General features: G+C 41.1%; 1 protein-coding gene across 1 annotated transcript in view; it reads left to right on the top strand.

The window, feature by feature from the left end:
- Positions 1–11748: 11748 nt before the first annotated feature.
- The window catches only part of LOC137281982 (uncharacterized), a 105570-nt gene continuing 90181 nt past the window's right edge, over positions 11749–27137 (top strand). Inside the window, exons 1-10 of the mRNA XM_067813730.1 lie at positions 11749–11834; positions 16370–16435; positions 18912–19013; positions 21872–21986; positions 22433–22580; positions 23338–23401; positions 24061–24166; positions 24671–24759; positions 25502–25625; positions 25947–26084. Coding sequence (XP_067669831.1) covers positions 16379–16435; positions 18912–19013; positions 21872–21986; positions 22433–22580; positions 23338–23401; positions 24061–24166; positions 24671–24759; positions 25502–25625; positions 25947–26084 — 943 coding nt within the window. The 5' untranslated portion in view covers positions 11749–11834; positions 16370–16378. The remainder of the gene's footprint in view (positions 11835–16369; positions 16436–18911; positions 19014–21871; positions 21987–22432; positions 22581–23337; positions 23402–24060; positions 24167–24670; positions 24760–25501; positions 25626–25946; positions 26085–27137) is intronic.

Here is a 27137-nt window from a genome sequence, read left to right as displayed (position 1 = left end):
CCGATGTGATATTGATGGAATATTCGGCGTAAACCCCTAGTCATTCACTCACTTTATAGATTTATTGTTGTGTTAATGACATTTGTTTGTTGTCTTCGAATCTTTAAATGTAGTAACTCTTGTGACATTATCAAAGGTTTGGGACAAGAAGAGAAACGTCATGAAGCACCAAACAAAAGCACGCGCAGATGATTTTGAGAATGATGTATCTGCGGCAAAAACAATGCATATACATGTATACCATTTCTATCCAAAATCTTTGTGTGATTTTAAACAACGCCAACGCTTCAACGCCAAAACGAGGCAAACTTAACCTTTTCCCCTTTTTGTAGAAGCGTTTGAAGACTTATTCGCCCAAATGTCACCAAGACAATATGCAAAACAAAATGCAAGTGGAAAAGGATCGATATCAATCATTATATAAAGACAAACGTCGCGTGTAATTTTGTCATTTGTTTTTGCCTGGAAAAGAGAAAATCATGAGTGCCACCAATTAAAACATCGGCTTCAGGCATGCTCGAAGTCCATCCAAGTCCAGAACCGTTATAGCCAGGCTGCTCATGTGCCTCAGCGTCTTGCAACAGTCGTGGAGACCGCTCAAAGCGTCCCTGGTTTGAGAAGAATTTCCGACCAAACTGTCAGAAAACTCTTTTGTGTTTGTTGTACATGCTGACACAATGAATGCCGAGCATGTGACCGGTGCAGGTGATGTGGAAGTAAGAGATTTTACTGGCGCTGCATATGACTGTCGTCCAACACAGGCAGACTGAGGGTCCGTGCGATAAACGTCTCATTTCCGTAGTGTTTATATCACACGTATAGTACACTGATCGTACAAACACACAACTATACTCTTAACCACAGCATTAAATCTATACACATGCGATTACACCACTGCCCAAACGTTCTCTCTATCGAAACACATCAGTTTTCATATTCCCGTTGTCTCAGCTTCGCCAGGGCTACGGCTGTGACTTCATAATGGGGACACGTAACCCATTATCCTTTTATTACAATGCATTTGCTGCTTGACAGGTATTATTTGAGCCAGTTCTGTGAACCCGTTTGTGACAAACATTGTTTTGTCCATTTGGCTCACAAGCGGACCTATGAGTAGCAATGTAACTCGAAAACTACTAAACATAACATACTTAATGAAACGCTGATCATAATCAAAACATCATATCGACTGTGTGAGGTTTTCGCAGAATTTTTTCCTAATAATAAAAAAGTTGTTTGAAAAACTGTCTTTAAGAAGCTGACACAGTTCACTATTTATTACGAGGGAGGAGTGCAGAGAAAGCACAACCAGGTGTTCGAGAAGCACTTGTACAAGTGCCGAGAAAGTTATTTATTAACCTTGAGCTGTCTCCATGCTTCCTCGCACACCTGGCTGTCCCTTTCTCTATCAGAGACCTGACAACTCTCATGAGAAGTCGTGACTGGCTATTCTCGCATAAAGAGCATGAACTTTGACAAGCCCTTCACCTTCAAAGCGCTCGAAGTTCAAGCCAAAGAACGTGGGTTGAAAGGTTATTCTGGCATGAGGAAATGCCTCACCTTTTTGGAGGACATCGTGCCGGTCAAAGTGCAATATGTACGCACAACACATGATGTGGGGAACTATCGTAAGAGGCTGGTGGATGACTGTACAGTCTAACATTGACGTCAAAAGACGTTAAACTCCTTGTCGTCAGCAAGATCGACGAGGAGTTGGCTCACCATAAAAATGTGGGTCCAAAAACCTCATCCGGATGGCACACCAAGTATATCGTATCCTATTTCAGAGGCAAGCAGTGAGTCATCACAATCCAACTCTATCCCTTCGACCACGAATACCTCGTTACAAACCATCCAAGCTTTGTTGAAAAAATACACTCACGTGGGCTACGGATGGGTGGTGAACACCATCAAGCGTTCCAGAGATAAACGCGGCTCATTAAGCTCGAAGCCAAAGGGTATGGTAATGATCATTGCAACGGTCAATAACAATTGCCCAACAAGTAGCTAAAGCTACGCATCTTGACTTGTTTTATGGTTGAGTGGGTAGATCGGGTAACATTGACATGCTAGGGTCAAGGGAGTGGATGGGGCGTGTGTGTTTGTGTGTGTGTGTGTTGGGACGTGGGATTGGGTGTGTGTTTTTCCATTTTTTATGTGTTTTATTTACCACCATCAGGTTGTTCCAACTTTACAGGCTCGCTGGCAGCAGCCAAGACAGGCCACAATCAGGAAGACCACTTGTGACGACCCCATACAGGAAGACTGCTATCTGCGTACTCTTTATCTGCGCAACCGGTCCGCTGTGGAAACGGCGGCAACGGCTCAACGTCGACGTACAATGCTATGACGTCTACGTGCAGCAGGCATCAGAGCTCGACGTCCTCTACGTGAAAACCACCGTGGTGACCCAGGAACATCGTGGTGCCCAGGAACATCGCCGTCGTAGGTTACATTGAGCAAAGTCTGTACGTCGCTGTCTGGTACGAAACAGACAGTGGATTTTACAGAAAAAGTCTGTATTCACCATGTTCCATAATGGTTTGCATGTTTTACTTTGAGTTTATAAACCACAAATAAGAGTGTTCCGCTTCCTTTGCCCACTAGTTTATGTTATTCCTTTAGTCACTTCCCAGAATGAATGTTTCCGGTATTTCACGGTATGTCTATTGCAAACGTGTAAACAGTATGCCAGTATAGTCTACATCTGTAGTAGATATTCTCTAAACGTCAAGTCACGTGACGCCAATCACTCGCAAGAACGTTACTCATGACCATTAAATACTATTGAGCAATGGCGACTGAGCCCTTGTTTGTAATCCATCGTGCACAGACATCTGAATAGTGGATAATATCGCTTTCTCTCTTTATCGCTTTCACGTCTCGCTAGACGGGTGGTAGAATGGGCCCTGTTTTATCGATAGGCTGGTTACGCCAGGCCCTGTGCAGTTTATTGATTTGCACAAATTTGACTTATTGAATTACATATGTTTGGGCCTTGGTTAAAAAAACATTGAAATTAACTACTTTTTGACTGAATGTGAAATTTATTGATAAGAATCACTTACCTAGAGCGCAGTAGTCGGTGGCTCATGGGCCAGTCTGGTATGATACCATACTGGAGTACTTCCATACTGTAACCTCTTGGTGTTAGTCTGCCGGAGATCCGCTGACGTTTAACATCGCCATATTGGCGCTCCATGGTGGGCGGGGAGCAGCATTGATGAAACATATTCTTATCATCATAGCACCAAAAGAAAAAAAACTCTAAAAAGGACAAAAGGACACATTCTCACTCAGATGATGAAATTGTTGGCCGACTGGGTTATTCAGAGCGAGACATCTGGCCCATTTCTATAGTTCTTGAAGCACCAGAAGATCGTAAATTGAGATCATTTTCTCCTTTTCTGTTACAAAAAGCAATAAAAGGTAAAGCTGAAGATGTATCTAATGTGAAACACCGAGATCCGTGAAGGTCCCGGGGTAGAATAGGAGGAGATGTATCTCATGTGAAACACCGAGATCTGTGAAGGTCCCGGGGTAGAATAGGCCTTCAGCAACCCATTCTTGACATAAAAGGCGACTATGCTTGTAGTAAGAGGCGACTAGCGGGTTCGGGTGGTCAGGCTCGCTGACTTGGTTGACAAATGTCATTGGTTCCCAATTGCGCAGATCGATGCTCACTGGATTGTCTGGTCCAGACTCGATTATTTCCAGACTCGATTATTTTCAGACCGCCGCCATATAGCTGAGTGCAGCGTAGAACTAAACTCACTAACTCGCTATTCGCGATGGTTTTATTAAAACGCAGCATGTTGTTTCTATTTTCTTTGATCTAGAAAAATCATAAGACACTGCCTGGAAATGTGGTTTTTGGAAAGATCTCCATATGACGGGCCTTCGTGGTCGCATGTCTAATTTTATTTCACGGTTTTTAGAAGATGGACTATTCAAGGTAAGAGTTGGATCCACTCTTTCTGACATCTATGATTATGATCAAGGAAGCATTTTATCTGTCACTCTTTTCATATCAAAGTAAATAGTCTGGCTAAAGTTCTAAATGGCAATGTCCACGGCTCTCTGTTCGTTGATGATTTTGATATGTCATGTCGGGGTTCCAACATGAATAGTATTGAAAGACAATTGCACCTTCGTTTAAACAAGGCACATAAATGGTCACAAGAAAACGGTTTTAAGTTTTCCAAAATTCTTTTTTCTAACAAGGGTGACAAGGGTGAGTTCACATATGGTGGCAAGGCTCGAAAGTTTCCCACGTTGCTATGTGAAGGTGGTAAACCGTTAGGCGTTCGCGTGGTGACATCTCTGGAACCGTTCGCTCTTCATGCCAAAGACCCGGTTCGGGTACAAAGTGTGAAGCCCATTTCTGGTGTCCCCCGCTGTGGTATTGATCAAATATTGCTGAGAGCGGCTTAAACCCAACTCACTCACTCACTTTGTGCACTGTTGTTTTACTGTTACTGCAACAACACACACAACCTCATCTTGTTTCAACCACACAAACGGTTATTGCGTATTGGATAAGACAAGAAAAGCTTTTTTTAAAATAACATGTTTCATTGCTCAAACATCCCATGCAACAGCGATATTCTATACACCACATAAACAAATTATATAACGAATCAGAGAAACAAAACATACAGTATGTATGATTATGGCCTTTAAGCTCTCTGATTAGCGGGGTAGTCCATTTTGCGCATGGGGGTGCATATCGGTTGTTTTTTTAACTAAACCCTCATTTGAGGTATGACTTGTGGGTGTAGGACTAATGGGCGTATGACCAATGGGACCATGCCAGTCAGCATACGGCCACGTTCTGCGGCATTAGAGGTACACGTTTACGTCATGATGTGCAACTTAAATACCGATATGAAACATAAAATGGTCATATATACATATCGCTTGAAAGCAGGGATGAGCCGTATGTATGTACATTTAACAAGTTAATAAACAATGTTACACTCGTGCGTCGTCTTTTGTGGTGGCATTACTTATACTTATTATTATTTTGCAAAATATTGTTAATTTCCTAATTGATCCTTGTTTGTTTGAACGAAAAAGGCTGGTTTATTTTGTGTATATTTGGGTTTCTACAGAAATAGCTGTTAATATGATCCTTCATTCCTGGGAGGTTTAATCCATCATCCTGTTTCAAGGTAATACTGATAGTAGATAATGGTTTTGAGATCTGAAATTAAGTAACGCACTCCGATTATTACGATGTAATAAATTCATAAATTCAGATAGGCTTCATATTTCAATTCAGAATTTTCAAAATTTTATAAATAGCGCCTCTTGAGGATTTTTCTGTTCTTGATACCCAGATATGTATACTGATTTCTTTCAGTCTGTATGCTTTAAGTGCTTTAAGGCTATTATATACTCATGGAAACATTTAAGGGAACGCATGTTTCTTAGGACAACTCTGTTTACTAACTTCAGCGCCGTGTATTATCGTTTTCGTGAAGAACAGTTCACTCAAACTCACCATAATGATTTCCATGCACGTGCACTACATGCTCCTAAAGTTACATGCACTTAGATTTACACGTGACGTGTATGTGCACTGTCAAACACAACGGTTAAAACATTGTTAACATGGCGAGACAGTACTTAACTTTGGCACAGAAACGGGAGGCAACTGGCATGGTTAATGGTGGAAGCTCATTACGGCAGGTTGCAACAACTTTTCACAAATCTGTTAGCGTTATATCCAGACTTTGGAATCTCTATAGAGCGACTGGTGGCGTCAGAATGAGGCGTGGTCGGGGACGGAAAAAGAAAACCACCTCACCGGATGAGCGGGCCTTACGCCTTACTGTTTTGCGAGACAGGTTCAAATCCTCTTCCAAAATCAATACGGAATTCAGATGAAGAACAAACGTCAGAATTTGTTCACGTACAGTGCGTAATCGTCTTAAACTGGCTGGTCTAAAAAGCCGCCGTCCATTGGTTGAAATCAAAATGACTGAACAACACAAACGCTTGAGACTGCAGTGGGCACGGAACCATGGAGGAAGAACCGTACGTCAATGGAGAAACACCATGTTTAGTGATGAGAGCAGGTACACGCTAGACCATAATGACGGTCGAATTCGAGTTTGGAGACGTGTTGGGGAGCGTCACAGTGCCTGCACCATCAAACTGCATGATCGTTATGGAGGGGGCTTTGTTATGGTGGGGGGCGGATTTACCTTTAACCACAAAACAGATCTTGTGCGTGTTGATGGCAGGATAACAGGTGTACGATATCGTGACGAGATCTTGAACCCGATTGCGATCCCCTTTGCGCACACATCAGGTCGAATGTTCGAGTTCCAGTATGACAATGCCCGCCCTCACACCGCTCATGTTTGTTGGGAAAGACTAAAGTCTGCAGGTGTCTGGGTGTTGCAATGGCCGGCTAAAAGTCCTGACCTTAACCCCATCGAACATTTTTGGGATGTTCTTGGTCGCACTGTTCGGGACAGATCTGTTACACCCAACAATTTGAATGAACTTGTCGTGGCTGTCCAGGAAGAAAGGAGTAGAATTCCGATTGGTACCATCCGTACACTCATTCGCAGCATGCCACGACGATGCCAAGCAGTTCTCCAGAGACACGGGGGACACGCCCGATATTGATTTTCATCACTTGACATAAGCCTTTTCATCTGTATGAACCTTTCTCTTACTGTTTCAACGATTAAAAGTCACAGCTATTTCATGCGTTCCCTTAAATTTATCCATGAGTATATTAGGCCTTTGTAGCCCAAATATAGCTCATTCCAATTTTGTCAATCGTGTCCTCAATATAGGCCATCCGTGTATAGCCAGATGTGTCACGGGTACTATCATTACATAGAAATCTATAAACTAGGAAAGAAAGTTTAGAAGCCTTTCCTGTAATTAGTTCCCCAGTAGAGGAGCATTCGTGATTTAATTTCAAATTCCAGCGGGTATCACCACAGATTCATCATAGTTTCTAATCGATTGTTAAAACGATCGAGATGTATTTCACCTCCTTTACATTTGTCATTTTCTTAAATTATATTCACGATCATTCAGGAATATTGTAAATAGTATCGGCGATAAACATTCACCTTGACGAACGCCACACATACATTGGTCTTGTTTTCATTTGAAACGCTGCGATAGGTTTTGAACACCTTTAGCAACTCAAAGTATTTTCCTCGTAATAGTTTACGGATTGTTTTCAGAAAGATGCCTGTTGTTTTCTTTTTTCTGGAGTAAAGTTCATAAATTTTCACTTTTTAACAAACCCAAATACTTTACGGGCTGCGGTGACAAGCACATTGCTTATTTTATCGTTTGCTTCGTTTACTGCGGAGATAACATCAAGTGGATTGCTTGAGGAATTTAAGTCATTAACAACAGAGTCGACAATGGTTCTGTAAACGGCATCTACGTAATCATTGACAAGTGTTTTGTTCCATTTACGAATGTGGCTTACATGGTCGATAGAGGCGCTTCGCTTACATTGCTGTGTGAAACTGATCAATTATCAAGATATAGGAGCGTGGAGTACAATGGGTGAAAGTCGTGCACTGTGAAGATTTTCCTAGCTCGTATTTGCGCTTGCGATTGAATAATCCACTAAACTAACCCCTTTAGAAGTTACCTCACCGCTACCTTTGTCTGCTCCCATTCTGCTGTTGACAATGTACATGTTATTGTTTTTACACAGTTCATGGAGTTTATAACCGTGTGGATTAATTCTGCCTTAATCTTGATTAAATCTCTCAAGCTGATACCAGCTTCTTGTATTTCAGAATCGGCAATGACGTCACTTATTTCACCAGGTAATATATATGCGTGGACGATAGTCTACTCGACAGTGACATAATCTCGTCAAGTACCTGTTCGCGGGTTCATAGCACCAACAATTACTATATTTTCAGGTTTAGTCGATATTTAATTTATTTGCCGGGATGTTTCATCTGTGTGACATCGTGATCCTGCGGAGGATATATATGTTATACCAATGTACACAGTGTCATTTTGTTCATAGTCTGACACTTGTTGGAACTCACATGATGTTTCAAACCAAAGAATATACACCTACTTACACTCCAACTTTTTTAAGTGACTTGTGATATCAGATCTGATCACAACTAATATTCCCCCTGTTACTGCCCGTTGTTCTGTTGTTTTTGTTGTTGTTTTCTGTTGGTTTTCAGTTAACAAGAGTTAGTACAGAGTATGTTAAGTCACAATGAGCCATAGGGTGCCTCCAGTTTTCCAGTAGCTGACGGGGAATTATCTGGGGTTAGAGGACACTCATGAATGAGCGTGCAGGACAACTTGTTCCCTGTGTAATATGGTCCGGAATTATTATGCTATCCATAAATTGATACTGTGACTTCTTTCATTCAGTTATTTCAACATATATATTCCATTCAAAAAACGTTGAGGACATTCCAGTTTGCGGGCACACCACTAGCCAATGCCTATGAGAAAAAGAAATATGTATCCATACAAATGAAACGGTTTCAAAGGAAAAGAATAGATTGTCACATTTCCCCTTAATTTCCTTCATCATCTGTTTCCCAGTTGGCTTCATAATCTGGATTTATCAATGTTGTAACTCCAATATCCCCTACTGTGTAATGGTGTATTATCATCTTCATTAATCTCGTCAATAGTATTATGAAATACAACCATTAGGCAACATTAGTACTATCACCATGCTACAAACATACATTACTATATAATATCACATTATATCCACAATATCACATGCACGCATCATTTGGGGGCTGAAAATTAATAGGAGGCACATGTTAGACAATTGACTAGATGTTTCATGTTGACAGATATTTCATTATTAACTATGCTAAAATATACATGCAGTTTTGTTACATTAACTTCCTCTTGGTAGGTACTCGGTACTGGTCTGTGATCAGCTTTGACCTTTTTTCTCTAAAGCTGACATGGATGGCATCTGATTTCATTTTTGTGGGATCTGGGACATGGCCCTGGACGGGGTCTTCCCACTTGTCCGACACCTATTGTTTAAAGGTTCTAGATCAGTGGAGCGCGATAACACCTGAGAAGAAAAGGTGAACTTTATATTTGCTCTCCTGTCGGTCTGTGATATTTGGTCACCCAAGCCGGTCAGACCGTATGTGGTTGTCCAATAACCAATGATGATGACTTGAAGTACAAGATGAAAAGAAAATCTCATCTTCATACTCTTTTTATTTATGGATTCATTCATTCACCCATTACTCTTGGTCCACTCAGCCTGCCTTGTAGATGAAGTTCCTGTAGGTGGTAATGTTGGCAGCGTTGATCATCAGTCTTACAACACTTCCAGTGCCCAGTCTCTCTTCTGGTTTTTACTCGGAACTTGTGTCCATTGCATAGTAATACCTCGAGAATTCGGGATGAATGTGTGCTGAACTAGTGAGTTTGCCATAATGCAATAATTTAAACATTTAATTTAATTACTCACTAGTGTTAGCGTCAGTTCAGTTGAACTTTGCACCCCCAGTTTACCAGCAGGCAGCAAAGGGATTATCTGGGATCATATTATGATTTGGTCATATTATGTCGCGTTGCACTTGTAGATGCATTATCGGTGTCCTGTAGGTCACAAAATTGTTGACTTCCATCGTCAGATAAATTCTGGTTGATTCTCGGTACCTTACGTTTTGTCGTTTTGGCTTGCAGCATGAGCAGATTTCAAAAGGGTCTTCACCAGGACAGCAGCCTCGTCCTTCGATGTGAAATCTGTCCACGGTCAGATTGACTCGCATACCTTGCTTCTTTACTTCTTTGAATGTTGGCATTAGTTCTTCACGCCTCTGAACAATTTCAGGGGAAACTGTCGGCTGATTCCATAATTGGTATTTTTCTAGTGCGTTACTGCTGGTCAATATTTCTCAGTGCTCATCAGGATTGGCAAATTGGCAGCTACTCGTCGGAGGTTTATGTACGGGGCCCAGTCCTGTGCACACGTAACAGATTGGTTTCACAGTGTCCCAAGAGTCTTCTCATGACATTGCTGGAATTCCATGAAATAGCAGATTTCCTCTCATAGATCTGGTCTTGAGATCTATATCTGCTTCCTTCATATCTCTCTGACCTTAAAATGTAGTATCAGTGACATAGAAAACATCATCAAAATCTCTCGCAGTTCTGTCACGGATTTCAGTGTAAAAACTTTGTAGTTCCCTCGCTTTGTGATTCAGCTTCTGAGTTTCCGATTTAACATCTTCACACTTCACACACGCTTCAGGTTTGTCAACACGTGGTCATGCTATTGTGGCTGAGCGGTGGCTGAGGGGCTAGGCGGCTGAGTTTGTGTGCTCAACTAAAAAAGTACTAGAATTTGAACTTTACTAAGAAAATGAAATCCCAAATATGACATATGTTGCATTTGACTACTTTCTAAATGACAATGTGTAATCATAGCTTTCGGCCGTGGGAGCCGTGCCAATTTACATTTATCAGAGGGGTACACGAAGTACGCAGTCTAGACTACCAGTTGTCCGACTTCCTTTTCGGTGGAAGTCGCGGTAGCTGAGCGGGCTAGGCGTCTGAGCTTGTGTGCTGGCGATTCGGTGCATGACTCTGAGGGTGCGGGTTCGAGTCCCGGATGGGACTCGTCCGAAAAAGTACTAGAATTTGAACTTTACTAAGAAAGTGAAATCCCAAATATGACATATGTTGACCATATACAGTTTTCACAATATTACTTGTAGCTACAAGCCTTCAGCCGGGTATATTTCCTTTCCTAACAAATCGCCATAAGTAATAATAATGATAATAATAGATAATAACAGTGGGTATTTGTAACTGCGCCTGTATCCGTGCACTCGATGCTCGCTCAGGGCGCTACAAAGAAAGGTGAATGTATGTTTAACATATATATTACGTTACTAATAGTTAGAATTAAAAAAGGAAGAAAGATCTAAGAGAAGGCTAATAATAGTATGGAGAAGTAATGGGTTTTAAGAAGGGACTTGAAAGAGTTCAGTGATTCGGCACATTTGATGTCAGCTGGCAGTGAATTCCAAACCATAGCAGCGGTGTAGGTAAAGGTCCTCTGACCATAGGAGACAAGTCTGACTTTGGGGACTGTAAGTAAATGTTGATTCAGGGATCTGAGACATCTTGCAGGGGTGTACAGTGTAAGAAGTTCAGATAGTATGACGTAATGTCGAACTGTAGTCATTGTCAGCGCACATGACATCGGCCACAGCTTGCACATACATTCTGTTTTTTCATTTTCTTTCAATGAAACTTATATGCGTTCATGTAAAAATTGATGTATAAAGACAAATGTATGAAATGCACAGTCGTCCAGTTTAAGTGAATGTTATACATAGCTTTCTGATACTGCCATTGACACTGAGAGTTTCTTTTTTGTTGCATAGTATTTTATTCATAGCAAACGTTCAAATGGGAAACTGAAATACTGTCAAATGTTTTATAAACCTGTTTACTTTTTCATCACATTTAGCTCACATGTCCACGGCGAAATAGAAATTGTGTACGTACGATAGTAATACTAAACACAGATTAGTGTGACAAGAAAGCTTTTAGAGGTAATTATTGGATTCCAGTAACTCGAGATTACGGTATAGAGATGTCCAGATATCTTAGATCATATCATTCCATGTGTGTGTTGTAATGTGTTTGTATTGTTTTGAGGTGTGCATTGTAATGTGCCACGTGTTCGCCGGCACCTGTATATTAGGATCTGTGACAGCACGACAAGACAGATGGGCTTCCGTTAGGAAGACGTTGTGACATATAGTTCTCTGTTTAATCGTTCGATAACCGACTATCTCTTCCTGTGTTGTAAGGTACGTTTTGTTCAGTCGCTTTTCCTCTCACATGTCTGCACCTGTCCATTACGGAACTGTCTGAACATCGGTTCATCTTCATTCCGTGATGTCTGTACTGTTCTCAAAACTGACTACTCGCTGGCAGCTTCCTTGAATATATGACATACCACTCACTCACTCACTCACTCACCCACGTACCCACGCACGCACCCACGCACGCACCCACGCACTCACCAAACCGGCCGTTGTCTGAATAGCTTTTTGTTTGTTTGTTTTGTTTTTGGTTTAGTTTGTTTGTATTTCAGTAGGACGGACATTGTGCAGTAAACAATAATATACATATTCTTAGGAAGGTATAAACCACATGCAAGAGATGGTAATACCTTTATCGGCAGTAGAAATGAGAGTAAAGGCACATGCATATGAACAGGAATGAGTGTTTCAGCTAGTGTTTGTCTACAGCTGGACATTGTGTTCAAATGTTGTATGACAAGGCAGTTATCCCCAATCACTGATTTGCCAAATACTGACCACCGGACGGGTCAACAACATACAGAGGAAGGGATGACATATTTGTATGGATGATCAATTTCTTTATTTTCATAATTGAGGAATTTCAGATTCTTATACCGTTTTCAGGGATATGATGGGGTGTCGCCGACAGTACTTTATCAGGCGATAAAGTGCACATTTACATGACGTTACAAACTCATTATTACATCGTTACATTCATTCGCGAGGGTCTTAATGTTTCACAGTAGTATTATCCAAATATACAGTGGGGACACAGATCCCGGACCACAAACAATGTTTATTGAAAAACACTAGCTTGCGAACCATTTTTTTCTCTCGAACTAATGCAAGGTTCGTGGATAACCAGAATCTGGAACATGGAAGGTCAGCGGTTAACAATGGTCATCTGTATCAAATAGTGGGAATATAAGAGACCATGTTTTGAGAATATATCGAAAACATTGTTTCTTTTGGATGTAAATTTTCAACAATGAATATGTCTTTTAAATTCTTTATAACGTTTTCAAAGTTGGGGATATTTTTTCAGGGCACAGGTATAGATGTATAACAGTATTATATAATAAAGCTGTGGGTTAGTACTTGAGTACCAAACCAAACCTGAAGATTTTCTCAATTGTAATTCCTGTATGATTTGATTAGTCCAAAGTTCATTCCAAATTGATTTGTTTCCCCACATTCCCAATATGTATGACAAAGCACAGAATGAATTGTCAACGAGTTTCATCTTTAAATATGCTCTTTTGGTGTGAACAATTTCATGCAAACATTTAAATTGAAAATCTAGAAGTTTAAGAACTTTCAATTATATTATATATAGCCATTCAAAATCTTTGAATAATTTTTCCCACTGATGGCAGATGTATGGCACAACACTATCAGACAGAAATTTGTCATAAAACATTCTTTTGTAAATAATTTATATTCATGTCATTTTTGTACATATATCTGTAGCCGTTTCCGACGATTAAGGTACAATGCATAGAATATATTCAAGATCTAAATATGTACCCCGTATCCCATATGCATTTCACAAATCTTCATAAGAGACCAAACCTTGCTCATCGTACAAGTCCAAAATAATTAAAATTCCTTTTGTTTGAGTGGCATTTTAGAAGTTGAGGTGTACAAATAGGACAAATATATATATATATATATATATAGTCACTGATTCTTGACATTGGAGAACATGTGCCACCATCGTCATTAACATAGAATTTTGCGACTCTCGAAAGTAGATACATCACATGCTCAAAGGGAGGTAACTCAAAACCGCTACCTTAAAGCCTGATTTTTAAACTGGAGTTTGTGACATACAGAAATCAAATGACCTACCTCCTTACAACATGCACAAATATGATCAGAGCTACTGGTAGTCTTTGGCTTAGACTGAAAAGTATGTGACTGCTTGCCACTAGAATTTGAACCTGTTCTAACACCACTGTAACCTGCATGTCCTGAAGTCTTAACCGAGGAAAAACCCTTTTGGCCCGAAAACTTTTTATTACCTGGAGACCTAAGAGAACTCTTGTGAGTCAAACAATAATCATCTGCCAACATCGCGGCCTTATATAAGTCATCAACGTGTTATTCATCCAAACAGTCTTAACGTCAGAATGAAGACCCTGCTTGAAATCTTCCATCAAAACTAACTGTCTCAAACCACCAAAATTTGTGACTTCCTTAGACCCACACCACCTGTCAAACAATGTTTCCCTTTCTCTAGCAAACTCTACAAAAGTCTCATTGTGCCTTTTCTGAACTTCTGAGTATAAGCTTCAGGCACTAACTCATAAGCCTTTACAAGCACAGGGGCTTGTATCGCTTTGAAACGGCGTTCGAGAGACATATAGATGTATAGACCCTACCCTAGTACTATATAAAAGGACTACTCACTTGTCGGCCATAAGTGACCTTGACATTCAATGAACTGAGCAGATCCGCGCAAACAGACTCGGGTCATCCGATTGGTGGGAAATAAAATATCCAGTGGCAGTGGCCAATCGGATGACCCGAGTCTGTTTGCGCGGATCTGCTCAGTTCATTGAATGTCAAGGTCACTTATGGCCGACAAGTGAGTAGGTTTGCCAGCGATTTTGGTGAAAATGTTTGCTTACTGTCGAGAAAATGACATGTAGATGTTGCAATAAGTTTTCCGACCCACGAAATGCCGCAGCCGATCGAATCCAGCCCAGCGCTGGTGCTGTCAACGTGTCTGGAATTAATAAACTAATTTAAAAGGTGAGTTTTTGCCGTATTTGGTGATCCATGATTTTGGCGTGAAATTGCGGTGGTAGCTGTTTTCGATGATTCGTAGCGTATAACTTTTGAAATAATGATCCGATTGTGACCATTTATGGCTCATTTTGTAGGGAAATCATCTGGCGTTCGATCCGTTGGCCTCGACGTTGCCTTAAAAATATTTTACCCGGTGACATGTAACTTTGATCGAGGAGGGGGTGGTTTCTTCGTTACATCCCTTTCCTTTTATATAGTACTAGGGTAGGGTCTATACATCTATATGTCTCTCGAACGCCGTTTCAAAGCGATACAAGCCCCTGTGTTTACAAGTGTACCCTTGACAAGATCATAATCTGAGCTTTGCTGTATCGACAACTTGAAGGCTAAAAAAGCATCCTGACCTTTGCCCTTCAGAACAGTTTGCAGTAACATAGTCCATGACTCCCTAGGCCACTTGTGAGTTGCAGCAACTTTTGAAAATGTAGAAAATATTTGTCTACTTCTTTCTCATGAAGAGGGTCGTACACATCTAGGATGCTTTGCAATGTCAACAGAGGAGGAATCGTAGGGCTGAGATGACTTTTCTAACCTTTTCAATTCACTTTCAACAATTTTCTTAATTCTATTTTCTCTTTCTCTATTTCTCTCTCCGTTTCAAACTTTCTCAGTGCGCAATTCACTGACTGTCTCAGGGTCAGGGAACTTAAGCAAATTCCCAAGATTATACACCAATTTGCTAGTTCCACAATTAACTTGTTGCAAAATTGCCAAAAAATTGAAATAAATTTCAAATGTCAAATGAATTCTATCCAGCAAAATATAACACCGACAAGTCTGAAATAAAACTGTTTCCAGAAATAGGCTGTCATTAACCTTACGTTTAAATTCAGCATCGTTTATATTTTTCACTTTTGCTGTCAGCATCTGAGCGCTCATCTGTTGTTTCTTTCAGGATTGGTCTAACTAAATCTCCATAATCAGGATGTAAAAAAAGTATGGAAGTGTTGAATTTCCAACAGCCCCGCCTCCTTCCTCATTTATAGTGTTTGAGAAAATAAAGCTCATAGCTGAGCGATCCGCTTTATAACCAGGCAGTATATCAGAATCAAGTGCACGATTAAATATGTGATAATAAAAAGTCCAGTCTTGCTTGTTGTCTGGTTTTTTCCCCCATGTATATTTTCCTAAATTTTTGTTAAGCTCCCTCCAAACTTCTATAAACTCAAGCGTTTCAGTCCTAACTAAAATTATATTTCTTGCCTTATGATTGTTAATATTTATACAATGATCCAGATTCTTTGAATGATCAATAACTAAATTCCAATCTCTAACAATAGCCAGGGATTCATTGTAAATATTGCAAATATTGCGAATCCCTATTTTTGTTTGTTTGTTTGTTGTTTATCGCCGCCTAAGCAATATCCAGCTATATTGTGATTGTCTCTAAATGATCGAGTCTGGACCAGACACTCCAGTGAACAACCCTAGCACGCTGTAGGGCAGCACACAAACATGGCGTGTTACCACAAGGAAACTGTAACTGATTCTGCTCATTGAGGTTGCCCAATTGATTTTGTATTGACTAGCAGGTTTCATTTCATGTGAAACGCAAATTACTTGGACGAACTACACACGGATGTCAAAACATCAAGTGCAGAGTACAGCTGCACCCGTTCGTTCTATGCAGCTTGTTATCAGGGATGTTGAAACATATTTTTTCCAAATAAATTGATTAAACTTTGTCTGTACGTCATTAAAATACGCTGATATTTTGTACACAGCCGTAGACGATGACGCGTGTCTGGCTGGTGCTTGCTGTGTGTGTGGCGTGTGGGACGTTCCTGTCGGTAGGTACCAGTTTGTGTTTACAAAGAAATTGTTGAACTGTGGCATGAGTTGTTTTCTGATGAAGACCCTGTTGAACTGCGACAGTATTTATTGTCTGATGAAGATCCCTGGTGAACTGTTACAGTATTTATTGTCTGATGAAGTCCCTTTTGAACTGTGATAGTAGTTATTGTCTGATGAAGACCCTTTTGAACTGTGATAGTATTTATTGTCTGATGAAGACCCTGTTGAACTGTTTCGGTATTTATTGTCTGATGAAGACCCTGTTGAACTGTTTCGGTATTTATTGTCTGATGAAGACCCTGCTGAACTGTGTCATTATTTATCGTCTGATGAAGATATCTGGTGAACTGTAACAGTATTTATTGTCTGATAAAGACCTTGTTGAACTGTGACAGTAGTTATTGTCTGATGAAGACCCCTTTGACCTGTGATAGTAGTTATTGTCTGATGAAGACCCTTTGATTACACGATGTCATTTAGAAAGTGGTCAAATGCAACATATGTCATATTTGGGATTTCACTTTCTTAGTAAAGTACAAATTCTAGTACTTTTATCGGTTGAGTCCCATCCGGGATTCAAACCCGCACCCTCAGAGTCAGGCACCTAATCGCCAGCACACAAAGTCAGCCGCCTAGCCCGCTCAGCCACCGCGACTTCCACAAAAATGAAAGTCGGACAACTGGTAGTTTAGACTGCGTACTTTGTGTACCCCTCTGATGAGTGTAAATTGGCACGGCTCCCACGGCCGAAAGCTATGATTACACGATGCCATTTAGAAAGTGGTCAAATGCAACATATGTCATATTTGGCATCGTGTAATCATAGCTTTCGGCCGTGGGAGCCGTTCGGGTTCGGGTTCGAATCCCGGATGGGACTCAACCGAAAAAAGTACTAGAATTTGTACTTTACTAAGAAAGTGAAATCCCAAATATGACATATGTTGCATAAGACCCTTTGAATTGTGATAGTATTTATTAAGTCTTTGAAGGGCATTTAGAAGTGAAACGCATAAGAATGAAGATTTTATGGATATCAACTTCTTTATATGAGAACACAACGTTTCGGAGTTAATGCTTACTCCTTCATCATTTGATTGAGAATGGGGTACAGAGCTATATTTATATGTACAGGTAAAACAATAACAAAGTAACAAGTGGAATGAATTGATGAAAGCTGGAAGCCAGTATAAACAAGCGCTGATTGGAACCCGACAGTTATGATAACAATGATAGAAGCCAATGGTAATACATTACAGATGATGGGATATGTTTACATAACACAGATAGGGGGGGGTAAGGACGATGTACATGATTGGGGATAAGGATGGAAGCCAATGGTGGATGATGTTTACATAACACATGATTGGGGATTAAGGATGATGTACATGACTACATGAGGGTTGGTGGGCATGTTTACATGGGGGTTGATGATGTACAAACACAAGTAGATAAGGATGTACACGGGTAGATTGGCTATACATGAATTACATAGATAGAATGTACACAGATAGATGAGATTAATTTATCAATAAGTCCCAGGCACTTGGTAGGTACACTCCTTGTCACGGTTGATTGCTGGTTTCTGTCTCCGGATCTCGGTGGCTTCTTGCAGTTTCCTTTGGCGCCAGTTGTTGTTGTTGGTAGATAGTATCCTAGTGTCCTCCCATCGGATTGAATGTCCAGGGTTCTTGTGGATGTGTTCAGAGATGGCCGATTTCTGGTCGAGTTTGCTGACAGAGGTCAACGCAACTACGCAACTGGTATACGATGATACGTATTCTGTTTGTCGCCTTTTACGACACGCATAAGAAGCTTTCCAATTTTAATCATGTCCAAATATCACACTCTAGCGCTGCCAATCTTTGGCAAAAAGTTCTATGTACCAAAAAGACGAGATCACGAGAATGCTAAATTTTGGCCAAATCCGTTTTCCTGTTCACGCATTCTAACACTTTAGCTTGCTTCCAAAGTCCGAGATCGCAAAAATGTCCCTAGCAGTATTCCCTACTGTACAGACAGCCCTCATATGGCGGGTTCAACCTGCCTAATTAGTAAAATATTAGTGTTTACCTATCTGAATGGTATCAAATTACCGGGTCATCTGTCTGAATATGGAATCCGAGAAGGGACATTGTTGCGTTGTCGCATTGTCGCGGTGTTGTGGGGGGGGGGTTTGAGAGGGCGACGATGCAACAACGCGACAATGTCTCTTCTCGGATTCCATAGTCTGAATGATATAAAATCGTTGGTTCATCCATATGATGGGTGGTATCACATTTCTGATTTTAGAATCACAAGTGAGGAAGCGCAACCACCGTCCATACAGTTGCTCATCTTTCTACAGTGGTGGTGGATGTCAATAAGATTCCCAGATTATACACGTGTTGACTAAACATTTTACAGAGCAGCAATTCTTTCATAATTTGTGTTTGTCTTCACACCTGCTCAGGGTTCGTTTACATTTTCTTACAGTTTGCCTACCTCACGCCAGAGGGACACAGCGTTCGGAAACGTAACGCCACAGTCGTCAGCAACCACAGCACTGTCGTTGAGGAACCAGGCAACGCGGATGATGTAAGTGTTCCCCAATGGGAGGAATAGCCTTTATCCCTGTCAGGTGTATTACACCAGGCAACGCGGATGATGTAAGTGTTCCCCAATGGGAGGAATAGCCTTTATCCCTGTCAGGTGTATTACACCAGGCAACGCGGATGATGTAAGTGTTCCCCAATGGGAGGAATAGCCTTTATCCCTGTCAGGTGTATTACACCAGGCAACGCGGATGATGTAAGTGTTCCCCAATGGGAGGAATAGCCTTTATCCCTGTCAGGTGTATTACACGACATTGCTGTCTACAAGATGTGCAGCATCAGAATGGGACATTAACTGTATTGTGGGTCGTTACAACAAAGCATTTCTTTATATGAAATTAAAATGTGATGTTGACTTGCGGAAAATGCATTACATATTGGAACATCATAACGATGGCATTAGGAACTGTAACGTTCTGAAACATTGAGGAAACAGAGGAAGAATCTCATTTGAATATCACGATGACAGATGAGGTTAGGACTTTGTAATTTCCCTTGATAGTGTATTACGACAGGAGGCCTAGACTGACGCAGGTAAGTACAGGGTGTGTGACGTAAAGGAGTCCTTGTGTGACGTTAGTAGAGAGTGCCTGAGGTAAAGGAGTCCTTGTGTGACGTTAGTAGAGAGTGCCTGAGGTAAAGGAGTCCTTGTGTGACGTTAGTAGAGAGTGCCTGAGGTAAAGGAGTCCTTGTGTGACGTTAGTAGAGAGTGCCTGAGGTAAAGGAGTCCTTGTTTGACGTTAGTAGAGAGTGCCTGAGATAAAGGAGTCCTTGTGTGACGTTAGTAGAGAGTGCCTGAGGTAAAGGAGTCCTTGTGTGACGTTAGTAGAGAGTGCCTGAGGTAAAGGAGTCCTTGTGTGACGTTAGTAGAGAGTGCCTGAGGTAAAGGAGACCGAGACTGACTTGGGTAAGTAGAGACTACATGAAGGAAAAGAGGCCTTGTGTGATGTAGGTAAGTAGCGAGTGCTAGAGGTAAAGGAAGCGTTGTGTGACGTAGTTAAGTAGAGAGTGCTTGAAGTAAAGGAGACCGAAAGTGAGGTGGATAAGTGGAGATTGCGTGAGGTAAAGGAAGCGTTTTGTGACGTAGTTAAGTAGAAAGTGCTTTAAGTAAAGGAGACGGAAAGTGACGTGGATAAGTGGAGATTGCGTGAGGTAAAGGAGACCCTGTGTGACGTGGGTAAGTGGAGATTGCGAGAGGTAAAGGAAGCGTTTTGTGACGTAGTTAAGTAGAAAGTGTCTGAAGTAAAGGAGACGGAAAGTGACTTATGTAAGTGGAGATTGCGTGAGGTAAAGGAGACTGTGTGTGACGTGGGTGAGGAGAGGTTCATAGAAGGAAGGGAGACCCCCAGAACTGACGCCATACTGCTTAAATAAAGCTGAATGTGAAACAAACAAACATAATGTGAATCCACGTATAATAAACATAAACATGTTTGTTGTTCTTGTAAACATAAGTTTGATTTATCTGGACAAACGTTTCTGACAGGATGTTGGCTTTGTGATCTTGCAGTCAGGAATATTTGGCATATGTCTTAATGCGTGATTGTTGTTTGACGCAGCAATCAGCAATGTTTGGCATTTGTTTCACAGTGTGATTGTTTTGTATCCAACAGTTTGGCGCGTCCTTAAGTACTTCACGAACGCCACATGGCACAGGAACTGTGACGTAGTGACCGTACAAGACCATACGATCCACCTTGTCACTTTCAGCTTGCAGTGAATCATCCTTGAGCGCGATGTCCAACGGTTCCTCATTCTACACACATGTAGTTCACTTATTGGGTTTGATTTAAGGACATGAAACCTTACTTGCTGCTGTTGCAGTCATGAGTAATACCCTGCTGGTACCACACTAAAACAGGATGCACCTGCATCTCAATATATACTCCACACAAACAAAAAAGAAGTTTTTTCAGTGTAATATTTATATTAATGGCCATAGCGATTTTTACCGACATGTTACTGAAAGGTAAACATTAAAAATATGCATGATCTTTAGTGACTGCCAAAACGATTTATCAGATAACAACTGATAACAACACCCGAACACAAGCGTCCTCAGAATCATTTAGTATGTATGGCATGAACACGCTTCACTCTTCATACATGTACCCAGATCCATGTAAATCTACCTGTGACCACTGGTACAACAAGCGGCTTCTTGCTTCATTGTTATTGAGGATGATCCGTCCGTGGATGATGATACCTGCAAAGAGTTGTTAATGATGAACAACAACATCACATATATGTTCGAACCTAAAAGGTCACTCGATCTTTATCCCATCGAACATGTTTGGGGCATTATTTGAAGTCATGTTACAGAGAGCATGACAGAACATTCCACAACAGCAGCTTCAAAGGTTCATTTGGTGAATACAAAGACATATGGAAGTTTGCTTTCGTGCTCATTCTTGTCTTACGCCTCAGTAAACACAGCTCCACAGTCCAAGACCTCTTGCTCCATCAACGCAGCACATTTTTTCAAGAGTACATGCTTTTGATGACTTGCTAGCCTATTCTTGCTCAATACCATTTCATTGCATGTTGTTAATCGCGTGTATATAGGTGTCACCTTTCTATTGCACCATTCCATGATGTGCAAGTTTTATAAATGAAAATGTGAGGGGCGTAAACTATAATCTTTTGTGAGGAGTGTATATGTATATACAATAATAAATAATATTAATGTTGGTGTTTTAATATTGATATTATACAACATTATTACCAAATCATTGTTGGTGCTAGTATGACGACATATGCTTTTTGCAGTTTCAGGTGCAAGCTCTAAATGATTAACCTGTGCCGTGATTCATGCCAGTTGGTTTGTGTTGTTTACTGCAGGAAGAGCGAGAAGACCCTAGTTCCAACAATACTTCAAGGTCACGTCGACTTATCGTGAGGAGCGAATGGCAGTGGCCAAAAGGCATCGTTCCATACATCTTCCTGGATGACGTAGGTAGGAACAGCACAATGACGACATCACGAGTAATTTTGACATCACAAACACTTCGGGCTCAAGGAACATAAACAAACGTCGAGGGTACACCAACCCATGTGAACAACTTATAATGTACATATGAGGACGAAACATGAACAGCTATACTAACTTTCAACAATGTATCATGACCAGAAGCATTATTTTTTTAAAATGTTTCATTCTATATAAAACAACAATGTGCGAGTGCTTCTGTAATGGCTATTACTTCTGGAACTTCTACAGAAATGGATTTGTTATTGTTTGAGGTAGTTTTGTGTTCTATTCATGTATTTCATGTTCTGAACTTGTTTGTGATCTAAAACCTACACTATATTACCATCACAGGAATGTCATTTCTTATGAGGCGGTAGGTTCTCGTGATAAGCTTACATGGTGATGGTTTCAAAGTGTGTGTTTTGTTCAAGACGACGACGACCGATTTGAAATCCTCGTTACCCAGAAGCGAATCGAGAAATACACCTGCATCCGGTTTGTACCCTGGGTCAAGGACGTCACTAAAAAAAAGTATGACCTTTCACACGAGGGTCATCTGAACTTTGGCGACTGGAGCGGGTACGGCATCCGCTTTGTTGTGATATTTGTAACTAGAAACTATAGCACTGAATGCATTATTCGCGGCAGTAACTTGTGTTAACACAATTACCATGAACGCAGTCCTGACACACTGACCTATACATTGCTGCTCAGTATGTTCATGTTAAGCCATACAGTTTACCCTACTGCATAACAAAACGTTGTTTTAAGGCCAATTACTGATACCCATAGTGGTCCTGGGAGTCTTGATGCTGGGAGTCTTGATCAGAAATCTGTTCAGTCAGATCCCAAAACACACACTGTTTTCTCTAAAGAATCAAAGCAAATGTCGAAACCATCAAGTATGTCTAAAGAATGATTTATGATCTGCTTTTACCGTTGTTTAATACTTGATTAAATGCACTATTAATAGTTGCTCAAAGATAGTCCCAAAACATTGCTACTGTCAAACAAGGATAAGTTGACTTCTATTAGCATGCTTGCGTGCCATGTGTCCGAAATAACTTTTACGACATTTTTCCTCCTGACTACCAAGAGAAAATCAGTAAATCAGTAAACCAATGACCATTCTTACCTTCAAATAATTTGAGCTTCAGGTACGAGATTGTCACCTAATATTACGACTGCTTTTTATTCATCATTTTCAAATAATCGCCGATAGCAGTTTGTCGTTTAGACCAAGTGTTTCTGTGTGGACATTCCAGACTGGGTACTCTCTGGCGCTGAGAGTTTGTAGTGTGAAGGTGTCTAATGCTTTCTCCAACTAATGTTACAGATGTTGGTCCCACGTCGGTTTCGGCGGGAGCGAGAATGGCAGGAACATCAGATGCTGCAGCAGGGTACCAGACTCCAAACCTCTATTTCAAGTGTCAAGAGGGGTTGTAGTTATTCTATGAAGAGACGGAATACCAGAATTTACAAAGCTAACTGAAATAAACAGCTCCAGTTACTCCACGATGAGAAGGGATATCACAGATTTTAAAGCTTGCAGATCAAGTGAAGAGTGAAGATCACTGCCTAGAAATGATCGTCAGAACCCCATGGAGGATTGTCAGGCTCGATGCCCTTTTTGACAAATGTCATCGCTTCCCAGTTGCACAAAGCGATGTTTATGCTGGCGATCACTGAATTGTCTGGTCCAAGGATAATTCATACCATCGACCCTTTATAAAATTCTCCACCAAGCCCACTTACTGTATCAGCCCTCTATTGTATGAACATCATCTTCTCGTTTGTAACTGCTCCTTCATTTGCACATCTGTGGTTTCCGCCCCACAAAAGTTAATTACGTTGTTTCCCTTATGTTCGGTATAAATACATCTCCACATCTTCGTCTATCATTCCTGCTTGACACAAGAATCTGTGTTGAAACGTCGCACAAATGTAAAGGAGTTGTTATCTGTAAAATGTGTTCATTATAGCCTTTGAGAGAGTAAGTTGGTGAGTGAGTTTAGGAAAGTAGCTGTGTCTCATTCTTCACATCCATGTGTTCTTCCAGTACCCCTGCACACACGAGATAGGACATGCGCTCGGGTTCCCTCACGAACATAGGAGCTACAAGCGAGAGGGATACCTTCGTCCGAATTTCCAAAACATTGACCCGTGTGAGTAACGTCAGCGTTCTCATGTAGATCAGTATGTACTATGGGATAAAAGTCTGGTCCAATCGACTTGCAGGTTAACTTTATACATCAACATTTCACCCATGGATGCTGGGCATATTTTATACAATCTGCTGCTGCGAAGGACGGGTGAAAGAATAATCAAAACTGATATGTCGTGATGTTCATCATATGCCTAGGGCGAATGAAATTAGAGGGTTACAGTCCTATGTAGCAGCCATATTCCTCCATGGCGAGTCAGAGAGGAGAGCGGAGTGTGGAGAGTGTTGGTCTGAGGCGGCTGCTGGTATTTAATTCAGTTTGGAGTGGACGCTGAGGTCCGAGTTCGAATCCAAACGATGAACATTGTTGTTGTACATGTCACAGTTGCTTTACATCCTGTACTCTATGCAGTTGTTTGCCACTCATCGGTGACATCAGGATATTGGTTCGAACGGTTCACCAGTAACGCGATTTGTGCTGATTTTCTGTTTTCTGTTTTCACAGCCGACTGGAGTATATACAGAAAGACTAGTCCAGGGAGTTATGTAGACCTGCGATATGACATGACCAGCCATATGCATTACAACCCCACAGTAAGTGTACACCACTTCCTTCCTCTATGGTTTCCTTTCTCTACCGAGTCTTCGATCGGCAGTCCACAGACTTCTCAGCTACTGCAAGAGCCACGTGTCCAGCTAGGTGCTAGGTGCTAGGTGCTAGGTTGCCAGTGTGAGGTTATCGACAGTCCATAGACGTCTCACCTACTGCAAGAGCCACGTGTCCAGCTAGGTGCTAGGTTGTCGGTGTGAGATTATCGACAGTCCATAGACGTCTCATTTACTGCAAGAGCCACGTGTCCTGCTAGGTGCTAGGTTGTCGGTGTGAGAATATCCTTTTTGTCAGTGTGAACGGATCCACTGTTGCATGGTGTTGTGTGGTGATCCAGTGGTCAGGGCAGTCGCTCATCACACCGAGAGCACAGGTTCAATTCCCTTTGTAAGTACATTGGGTGACGCTCATTTGCTGTATTGATATCTATTACCAGGGTATGGAATATGGTACGTCCGGCCGCCACACGGGGTTACCACTTATTTCAAAACTAGTTATCCCGAGGGTGTTGTAAACATTTACGATAATATGTTCTGTAGATCTTTAACTCCATTCGGGGCGAGTAACATTTTGGAGTTACCAGCCGCTGATGTATGTGTTTTGGGCTTATTTCATACTCTGATGTTACTGGAATGTTTCACGGCCACTGTCGTATATCTACTGGGAGGTTGCGTACGGGACGTTTTTACATTCATATTTAAATTCAATGCTTCTTTATTCATTCAGGGTTACTCAAATAATGGCTGGTACACCCAGACTGTGTTGTTCCGAGACCTCCAACCCATGCTACAGAACAGGGGCAACGTGTACTACTCCTGGCACGCTCTCGCCCACGCCTACAGCTGCACGGGTACGTCTTCATTTGACCTCGGATCACGGTTGGCCGACAGTGGAGTGGCAAAAGCATCAGAAATATCCGAGACTACTCGAAAGAAAATTGGTTGCTGTAAGGATTTATTGCGAGTAACCGAGTTGTGAATGGATATGGTGGTTGCGCTAACAAGAAAGACTATTTCGACTCTTCCAGTGATAGTAATGTTGGCAAGGAGTGAGTATCGTTTAGTAATATTCCAGCAAAAACACAGCAGAAATAGACTTCACACTGTTGATAAGGAAATATGATGTCATCAGATAAAGTAGCCAATCCACACATTGTTCGTGTTCTGTTCAGAGGAAAGGTGTCCGAATGGAGCTGCTGTGACCTGCGTCAACGACGGCTTCGTCTCCTACATCGACAACAGCATCTGCGCATGTATCTGTCCGCCTGGCCTGGATCCTGCCAAAGGCTGTTCTGACGTCATAAAACAGGGTGAGTGGGAAGGAAGGGCAGCTGTGACCTCATACGACAGGTGATCAGGTCATCAGTGGCAGGACTAACGAGTTGTAATGTGTGTGAAGTCTCGATAGGCCGGGGTGAAGGTGATCACTTCCCCTCGCACTTGTTTATAATCTCTGATGCCAGTGATAGAAGGAGGGCATAAGGGAGCCCTTTCGCAGCAGGACAATGTTAACCATTTATTGTAACAGCCTGAACCCTGGAACGGAAGTACTTGGGCTGATATCTGGAAAAATCATTTGTCTTTATGGCATGCTTTAATTGTCCGAGTGTTAGAACAACAGGTGGACATTGATTTTGTCTGCTTAACACAACTCTCGTTAAGGGTTACTGTCTCGTTTTTAGATAAATATGTTGTTGTGGATGCAAGATATAAAAATCCAGACTCGCACCAAACATTTATTCTTTTCTATTGACAAAGTCATTATTTCTTTCCTTTGGCTTTGTGAGATTCAGAAAAATAAAGACTTGCTAAGTAAATGATTCCTAACATCAAAACATGAAAACTTTAAATAAATTACTTCAAAATTAAGAAATAAAAAGTATATAAATAAAATGTACAATTAACAAGACCTTCAAAACATTATCTCCATATTATGTCTTGAAATATCTTATAATAACAAACAATGCTACTCACATTTGTGTCCATGCCCACTACCGCACCTTGGCTACAACATGGAGGCAGTGACAAGCCATGTGCTTTGAGGAGCGACACTAACAATCAAGGGAAGTAATCTGTTTTTACAGTCATGATAATACTTGTAGGAAAACTAATAACAGTTATAGCCTAGCTAGACTTTCTGAACCTCATCTGAACTAAATTTTACATTGAAAATTACCACACTATTTTAAAACTTTGTACATTGCAACATACAAAATATAACCTTTCGGCAACAACTATCTTTTATGTATGAAATCATAAACTAATTGAAGAAAACATGTTTTCTGCATCAACAGTTATAATAAAATAGATCAGACGCGGATGGTCAACTGTTATGTTGACATTTACAAAAACCTATCATTTAC

Source organism: Haliotis asinina, chromosome 4 (assembly GCF_037392515.1).
Source record: "Haliotis asinina isolate JCU_RB_2024 chromosome 4, JCU_Hal_asi_v2, whole genome shotgun sequence".
NCBI lineage: Eukaryota > Metazoa > Mollusca > Gastropoda > Lepetellida > Haliotidae > Haliotis > Haliotis asinina.
The sequence above is the reverse complement of the archived record's forward strand: the minus strand, read 5'-3'. Positions and strand labels throughout refer to the sequence as shown.